The 23,293-nt window shown below is 41.4% G+C and overlaps 1 protein-coding gene across 1 annotated transcript in view; it reads right to left on the bottom strand.

Annotated features, from left to right (window-relative positions):
* The window catches only part of LOC139453352 (uncharacterized), a 318,833-nt gene extending 296,169 nt beyond the window's left edge, over window positions 1-22,664 (bottom strand). Inside the window, exons 1-6 of the mRNA XM_071235025.1 lie at window positions 22,547-22,664; window positions 9,833-10,074; window positions 4,577-4,672; window positions 3,222-3,617; window positions 471-547; window positions 287-350 (exon numbers count right to left, since the gene is read on the bottom strand). Of these exons, the coding sequence (XP_071091126.1) occupies window positions 287-350; window positions 471-547; window positions 3,222-3,617; window positions 4,577-4,672; window positions 9,833-10,074; window positions 22,547-22,607 (936 nt within the window). The 5' untranslated portion in view covers window positions 22,608-22,664. The remainder of the gene's footprint in view (window positions 1-286; window positions 351-470; window positions 548-3,221; window positions 3,618-4,576; window positions 4,673-9,832; window positions 10,075-22,546) is intronic.
* Between the last annotated feature and the right edge of the window lie 629 nt (window positions 22,665-23,293).

Here is a 23,293-nt window from a genome sequence, read left to right as displayed (position 1 = left end):
CCAAATTAATTAATACTCATGCAGAACTATTTAACAAAATGTTTTGCTGAGCTGATTGTCAAACAGAAACAGAATTCATGTTTTGAGGCCTCTTTTGTGACCAAAATTCTGTCTAAATAGTGAATCAAGTTCTCGTAACGCTTATTTTCTGTTAAAAAATCATTCAATGCTGGCGTCATTGTGTGTAAAATGTAAGAGACAAAAGGGCACAAAACAATCACCACCTACTGGTCAAAGACCATTTATGCTAAAAAACAATTAACTTGTCAGAGCATCAAAATCTTACTTCATAATCATTAGCATCACTCTTGAAAAGGATATATTCTCCTGCTTTGTGTATGTCGAAATACCTGAAAAAAGAAAGAAATTAATAGCTGAGTTAACATTATAAACATGAAACCATATAATCATGATTCACATCGCCATACGGTTGAAGGTGTACGTACACGTGTCTATATGTCTGTACTTACTGCTGGTCAGTTGATGTGATATGAGGGTCATTTAGAGATTTACACACTGCTTTCCTGTCTGAGTCGATCACTTCCACCTGGAAACACGTCAAGTGCACATGTAATCATTGTCTTCATCACCACACATCATCTATCTCCATCCTGTAGGAGTCACTCACATATTCATCATCACACATCCGTCTCCATGCTGTAGGAGTCACTCACATATTCATCATCACATATCATCTGTCTCCATGCTGTAGGAGTCCCTCACATATTCATCACCACATATCATCTGTCTCCATGCTGTAGGAGTCCCTCACATATTCATCACCACACATCATCCAGCTCCATGCTGTAGGAGTCACTCACATATTCATCACCACACATCATCCATCTCCATGCTGTAGGAGTCACTCACATATTCATCATCACACATCCGTCTCCATGCTGTAGGAGTCACTCACATTTTCATCACCACACATCATCCATCTCCATGCTGTAGGAGTCCCTCACATATTCATCATCACACATCATCCATCTCCATGCTGTAGGAGTCACTCACATATTCATCACCACACATCATCCATCTCCATGCTGTAGGAGTCACTCACATATTCATCATCACACATCATCTATCTCCATGCTGTAAGAGTCACTCACATATTCATCATCACCTACATCCATATCCATACTGTAGGAGTCACTCACATATTCATCATCACATATCATCCATCTCCATGCTGTCGGAGTCACTCACATGTTCATCATCACACATCTGTCTCCATGCTGTAGGAGTCACTCACATTTTCATCACCACACATCATCCATCTCCATGCTGTAGGAGTCACTCACATATTCATCATCACCTACATCCATATCCATACTGTAGGAGTCACTCACATATTCATCATCACATATCATCCATCTCCATGCTGTCGGAGTCACTCACATGTTCATCATCACACATCTGTCTCCATGCTGTAGGAGTCACTCACATTTTCATCACCACACATCATCCATCTCCATGCTGTAGGAGTCACTCACATATTCATCAACACACATCATCCATCTCCATGCTGTAGGAGTCACTCAAATATTCATCATCACACATCCGTCTCCATGCTGTAGGAGTCACTCACATATTCATCACCACACATCATTCATCTCCATGCTGTAGGAGTCACTCACATATTCATCACCACACATCATCCATCTCCATGCTGTAGGAGTCACTCACATATTCATCACCACACATCATCCATCTCCATGCTGTAGGAGTCACTCACATATTCATCACCACTTATCATCCATCTCCATGCAGTAGGAGTCACTCACATATTCATCACCACACATCATCCATCTCCATGCTGTAGGAGTCACTCACATATTCATCACCACTTATCATCCATCTCCATGCTGTAGGAGTCACTCACATATTCATCATCTCACATCCGTCTCCATGCTGTAGGAGTCACTCACATATTCATCATCACACATCATCTGTCTCCATGCTGTTGGAGTCACTCACATATTCATCACCACACATCATCCATCTCCATGCTGTAGGAGTCACTCACATATTCATCATCACACATCATCTATCTCCATGCTGTAGGAGTCACTCACATATTCATCATCACACATCATCCGTCTCCATCCTGTAGGAGTCACTCACATATTCATCATCACACATCATCCGTCTCCATCCTGTAGGAGTCACTCACATATTCATCATCACACATCATCCATCTCCATGCTGTAGGAGTCACTCACATATTTATCATCACACATCCGTCTCCATGCTGTAGGAGTCACTCACATATTCATCACCACTTATCATCCATCTCCATGCAGTAGGAGTCACCCACATATTCATCATCACACATCATCCATCTCCATGCTGTAGGAGTCACTCACATATTCATCATCACACATCATCCATCTCCATCCTGTAGGAGTCACTCACATATTCATCGTCACACATCATCTGTCTCCATGCTGTAGGAGTCACTCACATATTCATCACCACACATCATCCGTTTCCATGCTGTTGGAGTCACTCACATATTCATCATCTCACATCCATCTCCATGCTGTAGGAGTCACTCACATATTCATCATCACATATCATCCGTCTCCATGCTGTCGGAGTCACTCACATATTCATCATCACACATCATCTGTCTCCATGCTGTAGGAGTCCCTCACATATTCATCATCTCACATCCATCTCCAAGCTGTAGGAGTCACTCACATATTCATCATCACACATCATCCGTTTCCATGCTGTTGGAGTCACTCACATATTCATCATCACACATCATCTGTCTCCATGCTGTAGGAATCCCTCACATATTCATCATCTCACATCCATCTCCAAGCTGTAGGAGTCACTCACATATTCATCATCACACATCATCCGTTTCCATGCTGTTGGAGTCACTCACATATTCATCATCACACATCATCTGTCTCCATGCTGTAGGAGTCCCTCACATATTCATCATCTCACATCCATCTCCAAGCTGTAGGAGTCACTCACATATTCATCATCACACATCCGTTTCCATGCTGTTGGAGTCACTCACATATTCATCATCACATATCATCCTTCTCCATCCTGTAGGAGTCACTCACATATTCATCATCACACATCATCTGTCTCCATGCTGTAGGAGTCACTCACATACTGTGACATAGTCATCATCACACATCTTGGATTCACATGATATTTCATATGTATAAAATGGATGAACTGAACTCACTGACCTGAAGTTTTTGCTGTGTGTCCTCATAGGAGATATCACCAACAACAGTTGTTAGGGTGATAGCAGATCTGGATTTACCATCAATTCTCATGTCCTGATTGGCCACAAATGTGATATTTGTGATTTTGTTCCAGGTTTCCATTGTAATTGTGGTGGAACAGAACTCAGATTGGCTGTATTTTGAAGTTTCTTGGAAGATGATTTGTGGTATTGTTTTCTGTTGTGCTGTTGGGCACTGGAGAGGTTCTTCGTCTGATACTGTCGCCACCACCACTACTTTACAGTCCTGCTCTTTCTGAGCAATAAGACAGAAGAGTGGTGGCGGGGCGGTGAAGGTCAGTTGGATGTAGCCTTCCTCTCCTTCCTCAGTAACTGACATCTCCCTGCTGCTTACCACCTACAACATAACATACTCATGATGGAAATCATAGGAAACTATATTTGATTCAGTGTACTTCTCCTGGCATGACACACTACACAACCTAAAGTGTTACAGCATACGTGTGCTACCTTTAAATGATGCCAGAAGTATGTGATATCGTGTTGTAGCCTTCCTCTACTTGTTTTAAGAAGAGCAGTGGCCAGTGTGGAACCAGCATTACAGCCTCCCCGTGCTTGGTGTAAAAAGAGCATTGTAACCTTTATCTGATGTAAGTAGATTGTTGTAGTTTACCTGTAGCTGATGTAAGAAGGGTCTTGTGCCTTTAGCTGATGTGACATCCAGGTGTAGACTACATGTAGATGATAAGTAGGGTGTTATAAGCTACCTACAGTTGAAGAGGGTAGTGTGTTATTACCTACCTCTAGTTGAAGAGGGAAGTGTGTTATAACCTTCCTGTAGTTCAAGAGGGTATTCTGTTGTTTTACCTACCTGTAGTTGAAGAGGGTAGTGTGTTATAACCTACCTGTAGTTGAAGAGGGTAGTGTGTTGTTTTACCTACCTGTAGTTGAAGAGGGTAGTGTGTTGTAACCTTCCTGTAGATGAAGAGGGTAGTGTTATAACCTACCTGTAGTTGAAGAGGGTACCGTGTTATAACCTACCTTTGGTTGAAGAGGGTACCGTGTTATAACCTACCTGTAGTTGAAGAGGGTAGCATGTTATAACCTACCTGTACCTGAAGAGGGTAGTGTGTTGTCTAACCTACCTGTGGTTGAAGAGAGTAGCGTGTTGTAACCTATCTGTAGTTGAGGAGGGTAGAGTGTTATAACCTACATGTAGTTGAAGAGGGTAGTGTGTTATAAGTTATAACCTACCTATAGTTGAAGAGGGTGGTGTGTTATAACCCACCTACAGTTGAAGAGGGTAGTGTGTTATAACCTACCTGTACCTGAAGAGAGTAGTGTGTTATAACTTACCTGCAGTTGAGGTACAAACACATTGCTCTTGTTGCTGCTACCAAGGGAAGCGTTTGCACAGTCAAGTTCATAGCAGGCCCTCACGACACACCAATGCTGAAATACATATGACAAACTATGTATCACCAGGTTTTATTGCTTCTGTGCTTTCACATTACGGTTGTATAATTTGCACTATATTTTATTTTGTGAAACGTATTTACTATTTACGCACTGATATTTAAACTATAAACTTCAGACAGAAAGAACATCAGTTATCAACATTAACAGTTTATCATTGAATATTTCTTGTCTGAAGTATATATTCCCGTGTTATCGGTTTTCGGACGCTTATGAAACATTTGTGGTTTTCTCTCCAGTCACAGGAGCAACTGTAAGACATCTCATTCACTTGAAAAAGACAGATTTCTCTTAAAAACAAGCCATCTTCAAAGTATTTACAATGTATGTGAGATGCTACACCCCCCTTAAGACGGCCGTCCGAAAACGTATGACGTCCGAAAACCTATGATCCGACGATATATATGAGACTTTGGTTCAGACTCTGATCCGTGGCGGATTCTCAAATCTATGGCAGAATCAATTTATGGGGCAGATATTGGCGCATACTCAGATCTTTGGCAGATTATCACATTACACTATCAATATTTTTTAATTTCTTTAGCGCTAAACGTTGTATTGATGCACATACAGCGATGATCAATGTTGTGAGCACCATTAAGTTTAAAATCACGTCACATTACACGATAATTTTTTAATTGGACGTTCAAACGACATAATGCTTTTCCGTTTGACGAGAGGTCGGTCGCATGACCGCGAAATTGACGTTCATAAGTGTATAATGTAATTTTGTTGTGTTCATTGAAATTCCCACTATCCTACCCAGAGTTCCTTGCGGTCGGTAGCCAGCACAGTACCTCTGCCACAGGCCAGCGCCATATGTGACGATTTGTCACATCTTTCACAGTACATTCAATATATTGCATATGCTTTTCATCCGTTTCATGTTTGACACGTCAACACATTTTCATAAACAAATGTCAAAGAATGGTTAGGTTTCATTAAGAAAATATCATAATACACGAAAATCTACTTGTTTTTGCGTAGATATCCTTTGTTTACATTGGTTGTACGGCTCCATGTGCTGTCATCGAAGCCCAACGGAGAGCTAGCGATACGGTCACTTTGATGTATATATATATATTGTCATGCACCTCACTGTCGCAGTTGTAGTAGCATAACCTATATAATTATGCCAAACAATATGTAAAGCGCCCCCCAAAACCTTGTATTAGTCCGTTCTATACTGATTTCTGAAAAAGCGCGTTTGTTTACAAACAAGAAAAAAGTCCGGTCACGTGATATGCAAATTAGCCTGTGGCAGTGGTGTTATGCTGAGTTGCCACTGCGCCGGAGTGCATTCGGATAACCTGAATTGGTCACGTGTTATTACATTCATTTCCCACGCTAAACCCTAAGCCACGCCTACCGAGGAGGACTACGTTTTTACCACGGAATGTCGGGGAATCCCAATATTACAGTCGAAGGAATTCCCTTTCTGCTCGTGTATCATCATGCACAGGGCAATACGCGAAATTCATGCATATTCATTGTCCAAACAACTGTTTGAGACCGAGAAGGCCGAGAAGGAATGAAACAGCAAACGTGCAGGCTCGCTCGCCTGTTTTTTCCCGCTCGCCTCGGTTCCACAACTTTCATGTCTTCGGGTTCATTTCTAACTAGCATTTTTCCAACTGTGTCTTCCCGTTCTCAGGGAACTAATGTTCGAATCTGGCGGTAACTGACCATGTCATTTGAAACAGCCGCCTTCTCCCGAACATATTCGATCGTTCCGGTTCGTTACATTCGTGACCAACTCGTGTTATTCCGAGACAAGCCGAATAGCGACTCGTGCCCCTCTCATCGCCATTTTTGCGACCGGGTTCCGTCTTAGCGCCAAGGGGCATATCCCAATATATTATATATATTTCAGATGCAATTTAAAGCATATCAGGACATGCGGACTTATACAGTATGATTGAACACACTTAACTGTGTCTTGGGTACATTTTTAGATGCGAGACATATGTAAAATCGAAAAAAAATTCTGAGGGATTCTTTTACGAAGAACTTGAAATCATACGCGCATTCTGATTGGTTTGTCGTATTTTCGCACATAACATTCATCGATAGGGGGACGAGTCTTCTTGCAGGTTACGGAAAGGGGCGAGTGGTGACGAATGGGTTCGTTACAGTCTGACTGTTGCAGTTCTTCTCGCCTCTTGCCTTGATTGACAGGTCCCATGGACATGGTTTTGATCTTATACTTAGCTGATTGGCTACTGACTTTGTAGGCGTGTCAAGTTATGTGCATAAATTAAACAATCAGCTAATTCATGTCACGCCACAGTATGTATTCCTACACCCGTAATGTTTATCAATCTGGCCATTTTTGTCTGCTTAGATACAACTGTTTTTGGTTAAACTATTGTAGATAGTATAGACATATTTTCGTTGTGGAATTTAATTACAGCATTGTATAAGCATTGACTGTGAATTTTGTTCGGTTCATTGAGGTATGAATCGAAAAACCGATGTGCAAACTTTTGTAAGAATACGCGGATCCATACAGTTTCACATCGGTTTTTCGATTCATACCTCAATGAACCGAACAAAATTCACAGTCAATCCTTATAATGAACGACACAATTTGGACGTTTATACGTTTTTCACGAGATTGTGTTCTTGAAATGGCAAAAAAACTAACGGACTACTTCCACATTCCCGGGTAAACCCCTGGGAATTCCGTAGCACGAAAACACACAAAAGCGTTTTTTCTGATCATTTAGAATCTTCAATTTTGAACTCAGCGTTTCAGTGTGGGCGGCCATTCGGTCAAAAAATACAGAGTTGAAAAAAAGGACAAAAGCAGAATACAAAACAAACAGACGAGGGTTAAACATACAAAGTTGAAATAAATGTCAAAAGTACGCAATATTAATAGTCAAATGTTACGAAAAGACGTCATAAGAAAAGAAAGAACAATGTGTACGAAAGAACGTCAGTGAGCACGAAAGGACATTTATAATAAAGAACGTCAGTGAGCACAAAAGGACGTTTATAATAAAGAACGTCAGTGAGCACGAAAGGACGTTTATAATAAAGAACGTCAGTGAGCACGAAAGGACGTTTATAATAAAGAACGTCAGTGAGCACGAAAGGACGTTTATAATAAAGAACGTCAGTGAGCACGAAAGGACGTTTTCAATAAAGAACGTCAGTGAGCACGAAAGGACGTTTATAATAAGTTGGTTGGTTTGTTGTTTAACGCCGCACTCAGCAATATTCCAGCTATATGACGGCGGTCTGTAAATAATCGAGTCTGGACCAGACAATCCAGTGATTCATATCATGAGCATCGATCCACGCAATTGGGATCGATGACATGCATCAACCAAGTCAGCGAGCCTGACCACCCGATCCCGTTAGTCGCCTTTTACGACAAGCATAGTCACCTTTTACGGCAAGCATGGGTTGCTGAAGACCTATTCTACCCCGGAATCTTCACGGGTCCGTTTTCAATAAAGAACGTCAGTGAGCACGAAAGGACGTTTATAATAAAGAACGTCAGTGAGCACGAAAGGACGTTTATAATAAGGAACGTCAGTGAGCACGAAAGGACGTTTATAATAAAGAACGTCAGTGAGCACGAAAGGACGTTTTCAATAAAGAACGTCAGTGAGCACGAAAGGACGTTGACAATAAAGAACGCTAGATGGCGCTGCAATTTGTAAAACATTCCGAGTTTAATCGGCTTGTTCCGCCGTGTATATGATAACTGCAGGCCGAGGTGCACAATGTATTACGTCATTCCTCGTGCACTCACCGTCTGACGTCACACACACATACACACACACACACACACACACACACACACATATATATATATATATATATATATATATATATATATATATATATATATACAGGTGTAATCCAACATCTGCCTAACATTAGTACATGTATTTTGTATTCAACTTTCAAACGCACATTTTCTTTCTTTATTGAAAACGTCATTTCGTGTTCACTGACGTTCTTTCGTACACATTGTTCTTTCTTTTCTTATGACGTCTTTTCGTAACATTTGACTATTAATATTGCGTACTTTTGACATTTATTTCAACTTTGTATGTTTAACCCTCGTCTGTTTGTTTTGTATTTTGACCTTTAGTAGTAACATTTAGTTTTATATTCGTAATAGTTGATCTTAATTGCGTACTTTTGTCCTTTTTTCAAATTTGTATTTTTTTACCATATTTCAGTATATATTGAGGAACTTCAGTGAGTTTGACAGCATGATTGTTCGCTCGCCCATTCCTAATGAACAAAACCAAGAAATGCACGCCCGAACTATCGTAGTATCGACTTGATCCATATCTAGGCTGACAGTGACCGTCTACAGCAATCAATGAATTTACCTTAGTGTCTTTATGACACATCTTTAATCACCTTCAATGATCGGCCAGTTGATCAGTGATGTCTAACACATGTAACCGCCACAGGTTCATTAACAACTTCCGAAATCTCTCCCGTCACGTCCATCGTGTCGGCCATTTTGACGTCTTGTACTTGATGTAAATGTATTACGACGCGCTGTGTTACTGAGGTAGTTCTTAACAGACCTTTCTCATCTCATAAGGATATTATTTGAGTACATTTGTTCTCAAGAAACTACACAAGTTGTCCCGGTTGAGCATGTTTAGCATACATAAGCTCATGTCACCTCTCGTTTTGAGGAACTATGTTATTCCGCGATACAGCTGGTTATTGTATGGCTGTCAGTGTAAACATGACGTCACACATACTAAATATAATTGTGTATAGATCAGGTAAAACTAGTGATATAAAAAAATATAAGAATTGACTTTCACAAGAGTATAAACCTTCATAGAGTTGTATGAATGTCGGAGCGTAATTTGTGGAAACAATGCCATGTGACGTCAGCCTGGTAGGCTAACAGGGTTGCGAGGTCATAAGCTACCTCAGTGATCTTTCACTGGGACAGTGCAATGTCGTTGAATAAGCCCAGCGATGTTGAGAGTTTTCATTACTTAGTCTTGTTCGTGAAACTTGTTCCCGCGGTACATAAACACGCGCTTTGATATTACACAATGTGTATACATGAGAAGTAGTCTCTCTCTCTCCCTCCCCCCCCCCCCCGATCTCTCTCTCTCTCTGGTGAGATTTATAACTGACCTTCTGCCTGTCTACAAAGTCCGCTGTAGATACATTGAGATTGTGAGTAAGTAGCCCAGCGATCAATAGTTCGGATGTGATGTTGACGTCCTCACGGTACCATGTCACCTCATACTGGATATTGACCACCTGATTGTCAATGACGTCACTTGCATTGTCCTTTATTGCACAGCTGAGTGACATGTCTGTCAGTGTCACATATTCCAGTGTCACCACTGGTTGTGTCGTTATCTCGGGAAAACCTGAAACATAACAAACGTGAAGGATCATATGAGATAATTTGTCGTAATATTGTTTTATTTAGTTCAAACGATCACACTTCACAATACGTATGTTTCTTTTACCCTAAGGCATTAATATGCAAATGTATAAATATTTATGCACATGTGTGAATGATCTATTAATGTGAACTATTGCATTGTGTTTTTCTGCAATATGAAGAACATAAGCACAAACAATTTAAATTGTCGTCCATTATTTTAATATTTTCAAAGCATTCTCTTTTCTATAATCTTAATTGCCTGAAACGAGACTTGTCATTCTAACCACCAAAGAATGGAAAGAAGCAAGTCCTGATGAATGGTCGAGTTGGTAATGGATTACAATGATGTCATAAGTGTTGCAAGCTGAGTAGAAACACTTACAATTCACCATGACATCAGCAGTAGAATTGTTCCCTGGTGTCTGCTATTTGTCAAGAGATGTGATAATAGTGAGAATCGAATTTTGAAACATGCAATCGTATGTCTTCCGTCCGCTCATGTATTACTGAAATATTGCCGACTGCGGAAAGTCACATAATTATAAACGTTATATATACATGTTATGTTATTCTTCTATTAGGTAATCCACGTTCCCTTCGGGATAATATAACATAATCGTATCATTCTTAAAGTATGTATATATTTTTAATGCACGACAATATATGTAGAGGCCACTTTAGATAATTTTATTTTTTTTGTAATGTGCATAAAGGTAGATTTATATTTGTTTCGCTCAACTGAAATCGAGTAACTTAAGTCGTGACAACTTAACATTTGTAGTGACTAAACATCTACGTATCAAAAGCATATCATCAATTGGTCTGTTTATATTCATATAACATGTTTCATGTGTTCAGCCCCAAAACGACTCCTTAAATACCAGAACGAACCCGTCAAGTATAGTATTGATGAGTTAAATCATCACTTGTAATGATTTTCGAAAATTAAAGTTTCATTTATAAGACGAGAATATATTTGAAGCACGCAGACCCTATATGTTTTTAAACCAATACACAGGCACCTCTCGCTCTCTTTCTTTTGTCCAAAGTGGACAAAAGCGGAGACCTAAGTTCATGATCACTCCCACCAAACAAAAATATTCTTCACATAAAAGCGCAGTTCGTTGAAGCGTATACACGGTCGTGTTCAAATAGCTCGCGTCGAGAGCGCATTCACGCCCACATACTGAAGTGTTTACTTAATGTTCGGCAAACAGCGAAATACCAAGCCACATGGCGTGGCGACATCTACTGTCTCATATAACATCATATATGCCATATGACTATGTATTTCGTTGAAAACCGGTTTCAGCTCAGTTGGAATGTGTACTTATATCTCAAATAACAGACTTTTAAGTACACTGTACAAAGCTTTTTGAGTGAGTATGGTTTTACGCCGCTTTTAGCAATATTCAAGCAATATCACGGCGGGGGGCACCAGAAATGGACTTCACACATTGGACTCATGTCCGGTATCGACCCCGGGTATTCGGTTCGACGAGTGCCCGCTTTAACCACTAAGCTACCCGACCGCCCCCAAAGCTCTTTGATGAACGTGTCCCAATGTCCCTGACACAACTCACTGTGGATATTTTTTAAGATACCCCCTCCTGCTATCCCTGACACAAGTCACTGCGGATATTGTTTAAGATACCCCCTCCCACTGTCCCTGACACAAGTCACTGTATATGTTGTTTAAGATACCCCCTCCCACTGTCCCTGACACAAGTCACTGTATATGTTGTTTAAGATGCCCCTCTCACTGTCCCTGACACAACTTACTGTGTATGTTGTATAAGGTACCCCTCTCACTGTCCCTGACACAAGTCACTGTGTATGTTGTATAAGGTACCCCTCTCACTGTCCCTGACACAAGTCACTGTGTATGTTGTATAAGGTACCCCCTCCCACTGTCCCTGACACAAGTCACTGTGTATGTTGTATAAGGTACCCCCTCCCACTGTCCCTGACACAAGTCACTGTATGTGTTGTTTAAGATACCCCCTCCCACTGTCCCTGACACAAGTCACTGTATATGTTGTTTAAGATGCCCCTCTCACTGTCCCTGACACAACTTACTGTGTATGTTGTATAAGGTACCCCTCTCACTGTCCCTGACACAAGTCACTGTGTATGTTGTATAAGGTACCCCTCTCACTGTCCCTGACACAAGTCACTGTGTATGTTGTTTAAGATACCCCCTCTCACTGTCCCTGACACAAGTCACTGTGTATGTTGTTTAAGGTACCCCCTCTCACTGTCCCTGACACAAGTCACTGTGTATGTTGTTTAAGATACCCCCTCTCACTGTCCCTGACTCAAGTCACTGTGTATGTTGTTTAAGGTACCCCCTCTCACTGTCCCTGACACAAGTCACTGTATATGTTGTTTAAGATACCCCCTCTCACTGTCCCTGACACAAGTCACTGTGTATGTTGTTTAAGGTACCCCCTCCCACTGTCCCTGACACAACTCACTGTATATGTTGTTTAAGATACCCCCTCTCACTGTCCCTGACACAAGTCACTGTGTATGTTGTATAAGGTACCCCCTCCCACTGTCCCTGACACAACTCACTGTATATGTTGTTTAAGATACCCCCTCCCACTGTCCCTGACACAAGTCACTGTATATGTTGTTTAAGAAACCCCCTCCCACTGTCCCTGACACAACTCACTGTTTATGTTGTTTAAGAAACCCCATCCTACTGTCCCTGACACAACTCACTGTATATGTTGTATAAGGTACCCCCTCTCACTGTCCCTGACACAACTCACTGTATATGTTGTTTAAGATACCCCCTCTCACTGTCCCTGACACAACTCACTGTATATGTTGTTTAAGATACCCCCTCTCACTGTCCCTGACACAAGTCACTGTATATGTTGTGTAAGATACCCCCTCTCACTGTCCCTGACACAAGTCACTGTGTATGTTGTTTAAGATACCCCCTCTCACTGTCCCTGACACAACTCACTGTATATGTTGTTTAAGATACCCATCCCACTTGCTCGGGTCTCTATGTGTTCCGGTATGTCGAAGGTGCAAAGACATATTGGTGTCGAGCACAATAATGAGCTGCATGATGTTCTGCCTTGAAACTGTAACACCAGCAGTCATACTTACATATAACTTCATTTACTTTCTGCCGCAGACTGTGGCATACGAAGATCATACATAATTTAAGTTAAGTAACTTGTCAGCCCTATGTAGATGATTGGCGATTTAATTGGCGGTCTGTCCTTGATTCCGGATAAGCTGGGGCCAGATAAAATTTTAGACGGGTGTTGTATACTCGATCGGCAACGTTGTGTTCTTTGGAATTTGTTTCACAATCTGCTTAAAACAAACTGTGACAAGATGTGTTCAGAATGTGAAGTCAAGGTTCTTGGTGTCTCCCGCCGTGTTATTGATAGAAAAACGAGTTGTCTGACGCCGCTTTGAACAATATTTCATGTTTTCAACGGCGTGTCAGCTTCATGTGGTAGGAAAGCCCAAAATGGTTCCGATTAAAGACTTTAGGGAAATACGGGTGCACATGTATAGTGCGGACAGATCATGGGACACATTCAGTAAATTGCTTTGCCTTGAACGACTTGACCACCCGTATCTCCTTACATGCTTGCCTATCTAAGTCTGCAATTTGGTACCAAGCAGCTGTAACATGTACTGGGAGATAGCAACACAATAGCAAATACATTAAGCAAACTTTCTTTTTCCACATCCACGGGCCGAATTATCACACTGGTAGAAGTTTATTTAAGAAATAAACGACGTAGTCCATTTCAGGTTTTATCGCGAAATAAACCACACTTCGTTCTTCATTGTTCTGTGCGATTTATCGCATAGCTATCTTATATAATTGTATTTAGTTGTTTTGACAACAATGTTATTTCATTGTTCGAGATTTTATTGCCCAAACAACAAAAAGAGTCCGACGTTAAATATTGCTGATACAGAACCACCTGTATGTCATAATGTCGTAGTGCATGTGTACTTGTCTCCACAGCGACCGTCACAGCGAACATTCTCTCTAGAGGCGGTCTTGTTGACTTTCCACTTCCCAGATAAACACATAAGAGCCACAAACAGTCTTAAGTTTCAGTATCAATAGTATTAATGACATACATCGACCAACCCATGGACAACGCCCTATTTATATTCAAGCCAGAAAACATTTCAATCAGAGAATTACTTTGGACACTGCACAATATGATACGCATGGCCGAACACACCAATCAAGTTTATTTGTTCGACAAGCGTGCTCTGGATTTTGAACTCTTTTTTTCGGGTGTATATGTATATGACATTTTTTGTCTCTTATTTGGGCGTATACGATATTGATATGAAAGCATTATGTGTTCACTATGCCAAAAACGACGTGCAATACAGTTATATCATTGTGGTGGCTGACATTTGAGCTCACCCCGTTTCAGATTCAGTCATGTGTAACAACATAGACCCCATGCAGTTACATACTGGTTGATATGAACCACCTACTGTTACGTCATGTCACTACGGCTACAACGTTGATCTAACCGAGAGCAGTAACTACAACCAGTGTTTAAACTCGGCTTCGTCTATGATCTAACCTAAACGGCTATGAAAGTCCAGTGCTCAACATTGCTTCATGGTTGATCTTACCTATGACGACATATTCTCAATGACCCAAACTAGATGTCATGTTCCACATACAGAACGCAATGCTTGGACAATGCCAATCGCCATTAATACATATTTCCCCCTGAGTGACCAGTGGCTAAAACTGACCAAATGACGCCGCGGCTGACTATGAGAGAGGCTTATCCTGTATTACGACATCTGCCGGAAACTGCAGGGGCCTGTATTAAAAGCCTTCACAATTACCCGTGGAATTGCGTGAAGTAGAGCTTCACAGATGTTTCATGACCAAACAAAATATAACTTCCAGAAAAAATCAAACCCTTAAAGTGAAAATGTGTTCACAGTCATTTAAATATCTGTGAAGACGTTATAGTGAGTGAGTGCATATAAAAGGTTCTACTCCGCTTGTAGAAATATTCCGGACAAACCAGTGTCTCATCTACAACGTTCTATATCATCCGGACACGATGACACGCAATCAGAAAGGTCACTGTCCCCAAACACGCAATCCTTATTTCGACTTCTACTTCACGCTGGAATACTACCTAGTATTTCCCCGGTTTCACTGTCACTTTAATGGTAGGCTTATTACTATAAAATATAGCGTGAGAGCTGGTATATATGGTGGCCGAGAGAGGACATCGCTTTCTCGCTTCCTCGCTCTATCGCTTTCTCGCGGTATAGCAATATTCCCTCTTGGCCACTATATGCGTCGCATGTGTTATGTGTTTCTATACAATAAAAAGTATATACGTAAAACAACATCAATGAATTGTTAAACCTGACCTTAGTGGGCGGAAGCTGAGTTGTGTTTTAATCATATAAGAGATTTTTCCAGTAACATTTCAAATTATATACTCACACTCAAAAGAAACGCAATGGTTTTAAGCAAATAGGTAACAAACACGGAACCATAAATTGATATGAGTTTTAGCATCTAGTGAAGCCTGATGGTGTTATCAATATTTTTGGTTGCATTTTGGAAGCCCCGAGTAAAAACGCAACATAAAAAACGAATCGCCAAAACGCACCATTTCAATGAGTATGGGTATCATGCACCCATTTTCTCGCGAAATCGAAAATGCACGAACTGTCACAAACTGTAGTGGGTATAAAACTGTGGCCGAATCTTGGACCTACCACTCCTTGGTCAACAATGCCACGCCTAACTCAAATTCAGAGAAACCAGGCTATCGGACGTTTGGAAGCTGGAGAGTCTGTACAAGATGTTGCCCGTCATTTCAACGTTAAGATAACCACAATTTACCGTCTCCTGCATCGATACAATGCTACACAGACCACAGATGACCTTCCTCGGAGCGGTCGTCCTAGGGTCACCACACCTCGACATGTCGGCAGATCACCCGTCAACACCAGCGACATCCGTTCCTAACTGCAAGTGAAAGTGCTCGACAGACCACAGGAACACATAATCGACACATTAGCAGGGACACTGTGATCCGACGTCTCCGTTCCAACAACCTCAGATGTCGCCGACCTGCACGTCGTCCTGTTTTCCAACAACGATTTCAGTGGGCACAGGGCCATCGCAATTGGCGTCATCGTGAGTGGAGGCGTGTCATCTTCTCTGATGAAAGTCGCTTTTGTGTCTCCCATGCAGACGGAAGAGTCAGAATTTGGCGGCGTTTCGCTGACAGAAACGTTGTGGAAAGGGATCCATGGGGTGGACCTAGCGTCATCATATGGGCAGGGATTGGACTTAATGCGAGACTGTGCTTTCTGAATGTTGGTCAAGGTCGGGGACACGGCGTCACTGCTCAGCGGTATATCGACTAAGTGATCAGACCCCACGTTGTTCCATTTTTTACACAACATCAACAACACATTTTCCAGCAGGACAACGCTCGTCCCCATGTTGCCAGATCTACCATGGCCTTTCTGCAACAACACAACATCCGTGTTCTACCGTGGCCAGCTCTCAGCCCTGATCTGAACCCTATCGAACACTTGTGGGATTAGGTTCAAAGACGTCTGCACAATGTTCGCCCAGTCCCTACAACTGCCGATGATCTACGCACAGCTGCTCTGGGTATGTGCAGGAGGATCCCTGGGGCCTTCACAAATCGTCTGATCCACTCAATGTACAGGAGATGTGTGGCAGTGATCAATGCTAATGGTGGTCACACCAGGTATCGACTGACATTTGAGTATTGACCCGAAACTGTGTAAGCCCTTAACATTTGAAAAACCCAATTATGTCATCTGCCTTTTAATCCATTAAACTGTCTTCAGTCAAGTGTTTGCCCTATTAGTATTTCTTGTCTTTACTGTTGAAAATAAATAACATGTATACTGCATACTCGACTTGCGCATCTTTTGCGTGTGAGTATACATATGGAGAGAATTTTGAAATTTTCTCACTATCTACTTAAACATAACTTAACAGTACAGACGTGGGTGCTTTTATAACATCCACGGATTTCTGCGTAAAAAAGAATTTGATTGATTTATGGCTCTATTTAGGAGTTTTATTGGATTCCCCCGCCCCCAGGCCAGGTTATCTAAACAAACAGCAAATAACCCCCTCCATTCGCGCTGAGTTTTCCTAAAAACAACACAATGTTTATTCTGTATGCAAAGTAGATGGCATCAAACTGGAAATCCTCACCCAAGCAATGGTAATACTACCGGATGTCCATTATGTAAATTCTAGTTTTTGGATGACATATTGTTCTCAGTAGCCGTAATGTGGAAATATACTGAACAACAAAAGTTCCTGTGACATTGAATAAAATCTAATGCAAAGTTATGCTTTTTACTAAATCTGAAACAATTTCGGTTAGCAACAGATAAAAGACTCCTGTTACTGTTCAAATGGTTTAATTTGCCATACTGACTTCAGAAAACGCGTGATTTCATTTTTAAAAAAACCCATGAACATGCCAAAATGTCAATTTACAAATCAATAGCGTGTGTGTCCACCTCTGGTTGCGATGCAAGCAACACATCTTCGTCTCATGGAATGGACCAGGCTTCGCACAAAGTCCTGTGGGATATCTGTACATATCTGCTGGAGCATGTTTCGAAGTTCCAGGAGTGTCTGTGGAATAGTTGTTGACGTCGAAGGCGCCGATCCATCTCATCCCACATGTGCTCGAATGGTGAGAGCTCAGGGGAGCGAGCCGGCCAGGGAATCCTGAACAAGTCGAGCAATATGAGGCCGGGCGTTGTCATGTTGAAAGGTAATGCCTGGGCCAAGACGACGCAAAAACGGTAGAACAACAGGGCCGATGATCTTGTCGCAGTAGCGCTGTCCATTGAGATTTCCCTCTACCACTTTCAAACGGGTCCTCTGTCTTGCTGTAATCCCACCCCATACCAAAACACTGCCGCCCCCGAACCGATCTTCTTCCATGACACAATGATTGACGTAACGTTCACCTCGACGTCGGTACACTCGAATCCGTCCATCGCTGTGGCTGAGGTGAAAACGAGATTCGTCAGTAAATAGAACTTGTCCCCACTGCATAGCCGTCCAGCGTAGACGTTGTCTGCACCACTGTAGACGTGCTTGACGGTGGTTTCCGGTCAAAATGGGACGTCTGGTGTGTCTTCTGGCGACAAGCCCTGCACATCTGAGGCGTACGGTTTGTGAAGTTATTTGTCGAAGGGCAGGGATGCTTCTTGCAGTCACTGTTGCTGGCTGGAATCGATTTCGTAGGTGTGTTGTTCGAATCCAGTTATCTTATCGATTATTGGTTGCGCGTGGCCTGCCACTCCGAGGATGGTCTCTGACTGCATTCGTCTGTTGCCAACGTTGCCATAAACACCAAATGGTGTTTCTGTGGACGTCAAAGTGTCTTGCAACATCACGTTGACTCGGTCCTGCTTCAAGCATACCAATGGCTCGCAGACGGTAATTTTCGGACAGGCGTGGCATTTCGTAATGTTGAATAATTGCGTAATTTTGTTGTTTTTCTGAGTGGTTGTTGTCAGCACGATGCTAAACAATGCATATTGAATCCCGTTAACGCACATGTTTTTATACCCATTCTTGGGTAGTGAAATGCATGGGGCTTGCATAAAAGTCAACTTTGCATGGAATGCATGCTTTTCTGTAGCAGTTGCGTTTTTGTGACTTGATTCCATACATGTACAATATTGAAAACCAAACTTTACTTGTTTGAAAAATACACCAAGATATTGGTGTCACAGGAACTTTTGTTGTTGAGTATAGATAGTTGAATGGTTTTATATTCAAGTTGGTATTTCCGCTATTTAAAGTGTGCAGTGAGGCCGTCTTATCAACAGTCATTTCTGAGACATAAATGCAAAGATTTATTAATTAAGTCTACTCTCATTTTTTGCATTTATAATTAACTCTAATGTTAATTTCAAGATTTACAGTACATACTATTCAAAAGAAGTTAAAGAAAATCCGATTCTTTCATATGACTATGGTTAGTCATTAGAGAAAGCGAAAGAGCGAGAAAGCAATAAAGCGATAGTGCGATAGAGCGAGAAAGACATAAGACGATAGAGCGAGAAATCGATAGAGCGAGAAAGCGAGAATGCTGAAGTGCATGTAAAATAAAGTTTAACTCTCCCGCCAGGGGAGACTAGATATCCGATTTTAGTTTAGGCCCAGGCAGGAATATACATGTTCATATTTATGTAACAATTCTCTTTCCATTTAAACTGTATGGTTAACAATTGTGCGTTCTGATGTGAGTTATGTAGTTATCTACTACATTTTTACACAGTCAATGAGTCACACACACACAAACAAATACATACTTTTGACAAAACTATACTTAAGATATACATAAAATCTTACGATGATAGCTGATTTAACATATGTTATAGATAATCATAGTAATGCATTTCATATTGTTATCAACTTTAACTATGTGGCTACACTAATTAAAATGTATCTCCACATGTGTAATTTGTACACATATCAACTGTGGTAACGCCACAGCGATGGGGGCATTAGGGTAGCCTATTGGTTAAAGCGATCGTTCGTCAAGCCGAAGACCCAGTTCGATTCCCCACATGGGTACAATGTGTGAAGCCCATTTCTGATGTTCCCCGCCGTGATAGTACTGGATTATTGTTAAAAGCGACGTGAAACCATTCGCACTCACTCACAGCGGTGGTTATCAAATTACTATATGCAAGTACACATACTTGTAGATTTGCACAAGACAAGAGACACAATTCAAGTTAAATATACATCAAATGGCAAAAAGAATATTTACGGACAACAGAATGACACACTGTAACATCATATACTACCAAAAACAAGTTATAGAACATCCATAATTATAAGATTGTATTTTTGCAAAACAATCAGCCATGACTAATTAACCACAGTCTTCTGAACTTCTTTAGAGCGTATTGCCATGATCTGCCACGCGCTTTCGGCGTGATGGTTACATTCAACTGAATAGGCCCGTTAATCAATCAATTACATTTTACGCCAAACTCTGTGGATTATTTTAAAATCACCTACGTCTGTACAGTTAAATTATGTTTTAAGTAAATAGCGAGAAAAGTTCAACATTCCCTCCCAATTGCAGCAGATATCACATGCGGCCCCTATAGTATAGTGGTCAAGAGGGGAAATTGCTTAACCGCGAGAAAGCGATAGAGCAAGAAAGCCAGACATTGAGAAAGCGATGTCCCCTCTCGGCCGCCATAGGTATATCTATATACAACCAAGTGTGTACAGCATGATTCTGTAGCAAATAAACAGTTACACTATCTATCTCATGCAGTCTTCCGACCTTGGACCACTCATTTTTTTTGTGGTGAATGCAGTCGATGGTGAGCGGAAAGACTGAAGGGACAAGAAGTTGAAGCCCCTTGGCAGATACATATAGACAATGCTGATCGACATGTTGTAAACGTATTGGCTGATGATGATCGATCTGTTCACAATCGACAGGAGCCAGACATCGCTCACACTTACAAAACATTTCTTATTAAATATGGCCAACGGACATGATCTGTGTACACATGTCAACAAATCGAAGTTCTTGTGTGGTGTCTTATTGTACCGGTAACATTTTTTATTATATTATAAATTTATATACCGCACTTATCCAGATACTAGTATTTTAGTATCTGCTCAAATACGGTTTATTTGTTCCTCGACCAGTGGATCCGAATGCATTTCAGTTAACATTCTCAACTCCCTGGGGAGTATACAAGCCAAGCTGCCTGGGGGCTAGAGGATTTTTACATCCACTGTTCCTACCACGTGTCCATTCCCTTCTGGACAACCAGAGGCACATTTGAACTAAGTCACTTGCCCAGGATAACACCACTTGTTGTGGCACTTGTGTTTCGGGTGTATGAACGTATTCGTGTTTCCACCATCTGGTCACCTACCATAGGATGAGTATGTTGTTTTTAGTGTACTGTACACTAGGGGTAGTGACAACAATGTAAAGACCTGTAAACACCGTTGGTCTATAGGCTGAATAACAACCGGTCAGTAGTGGGATACGAAGCTTACTAGCCTGGCGCTTCAGACCATTTGCCCACTCTGCCCTATTTACAAATACAGTATGTACAAGAAAGATTATCTTCTCATGAAAGTTGTAAGTCCAAAATTCTTTCAGCCCGACAATTTTATTTATTTTCACATCAGTAAAAACTACACTACAGTAAGACATTTGGCTCTTCTGGACAAGTGATGATCCGGGGTAGAATAGGTCTTAAGCAAAGGCGACTATGCGTGTCGTAAGAGGCGACTAACGGCATCGGGTGGTCAGGCTCGCTGACTTGGTGGATGCATGTCATCGTATCCCAATTGCGTGGATTGATGCTCATGATATGAATCACTGGATTGTCTGGTCCAGACTCGATTATTCACAGACCGCCGTCATATAGCTGGAATATTGCTGAGTGCGGCTTTAACAACCAACCAACCAACCAACCAACTTCTTGACAAGTAACACGTTCATCTCCTTACCAACTTCGTCGGCGTTTTCAGTCGTTACTGCTTCACTCATGGAAATATCAGATGTATATAGACATTCAATGAGATATGTACATAAGTATCCTATATCTATTAAGGTATGTGTTCAAAATAACTAGTAAGGACAATTACGTGCGAAGCAAGTGTATTAAATGATTTAAGTCGCAACGGCATTGTTGACGTGATACCTTTAGCATTGGTGTATTATTGAGTGACGTCATCGAAATACTCCTTGACGTCATGTAGCTACGGCCAGCTGCTTAAAAAAGTTCTGGTTACTGTATACCCTTTTCGCGAAAATTTGCCGGTTTACGTCCACTGGAATGAGTTTCGGCAGAAACTCGAGGCTGATTATTCCCTGGCTTTGGCGTTTTATATTTAAAGAGGACCTACTTCCTCTCTAACACTCTAACACTCAATTATGGCCAGTAAGAGGTTATTACATTCTCCTGCATTCAGAATTTACGTATAAGGATTACAACGATTCTGACACGAGTTTGTTTTAAAGTCAGTATGATACACACGGCCATGTCTACGTCCCTCTGCATCACTTTAAGGTTGAAGTCCATGTACACTATATGTTGTTCCGTTGACCCCATTCACGTGGCGAGTTCCCCCCAACCCCCAGATCACGCGACAGACCTCAGGCGTTAAGGTGGATCATATGTCAGTACTATTTGCTATTTACGATAGTTTTGCTTGACAGCCTAAACATTTTTTAAAAGAAGCCACAGTCTGGAAATGTTAAAAGTTTGTTTTTTTAAAAGTCCTTTAGACGCTTCATTTAACTTTACAAGACAGAGATACTCTATATAATCGTGCGTATATCCATGCCCAAGCATGGCATGTGTACTGAGGAATTCAGATGTATAAATCTTACCTTCAGGCTGACATGCAACCAGCGACAAGAAAAACAGAATCGCGATCCATTGAGGATCCATTCTGATAGCCCTGCCGAAATGGCGATTGCAGGTTAAAATTCGTTCTGTCGACGCGACCACCCTAGACCTGCTAGGGTTTCTAAATTTGATTGTGGGTGTTCATAGGTTTATATACCTGTTCCGCAGGGTATTCATAGCGGCTGAGCAAGAATCTCAACACAAGGACTAAAGAGGCGTGTTATTAACAATAGCAGGTGGGGGAACATACTTCGTGTGATTGGTGAATTCCCCCGGGTAGGCTCGTGGGAGGGACGCATCAGTGGATAATGTTTTTTATGGCTAGAAAAAACTGTCGCATCTGATGATGACTGATGAAAAATAAAAAAAGCTATAATACATCCCGGTGGATTGAAGTTTGACGTTGATAGATTGATGATATACTAGTACTTATAATCAATTGCGCGATATCTTACAATCTTATGGAAGCTGAACACAACTTGATCATCATGTATACGGTCCGGGAATGACCGCCAGTGACTACAGCTATTCATCAAGCTACTCGGGTGGAGTATTTCTATGTTCGGACGCCGTCAGCCGTGAGGTTATTTGGGTGTTAGCTTGGGTGTTTTACGTCATATCTCTTACAGGAATGTTGTGTAGATTTAAAGTTAAACGTGCACGTCAGACACCTAAAACATTCAGGTGATTTCACGGGTCAGAAAGCATATGGTACAATTCAAAAAAGG

Source organism: Haliotis cracherodii, unplaced genomic scaffold (assembly GCF_022045235.1).
Source record: "Haliotis cracherodii isolate W230 unplaced genomic scaffold, xgHalCrac1.p SCAF_9, whole genome shotgun sequence".
NCBI lineage: Eukaryota > Metazoa > Mollusca > Gastropoda > Lepetellida > Haliotidae > Haliotis > Haliotis cracherodii.
This window is presented reverse-complemented; position numbering and strand designations above follow the sequence as displayed.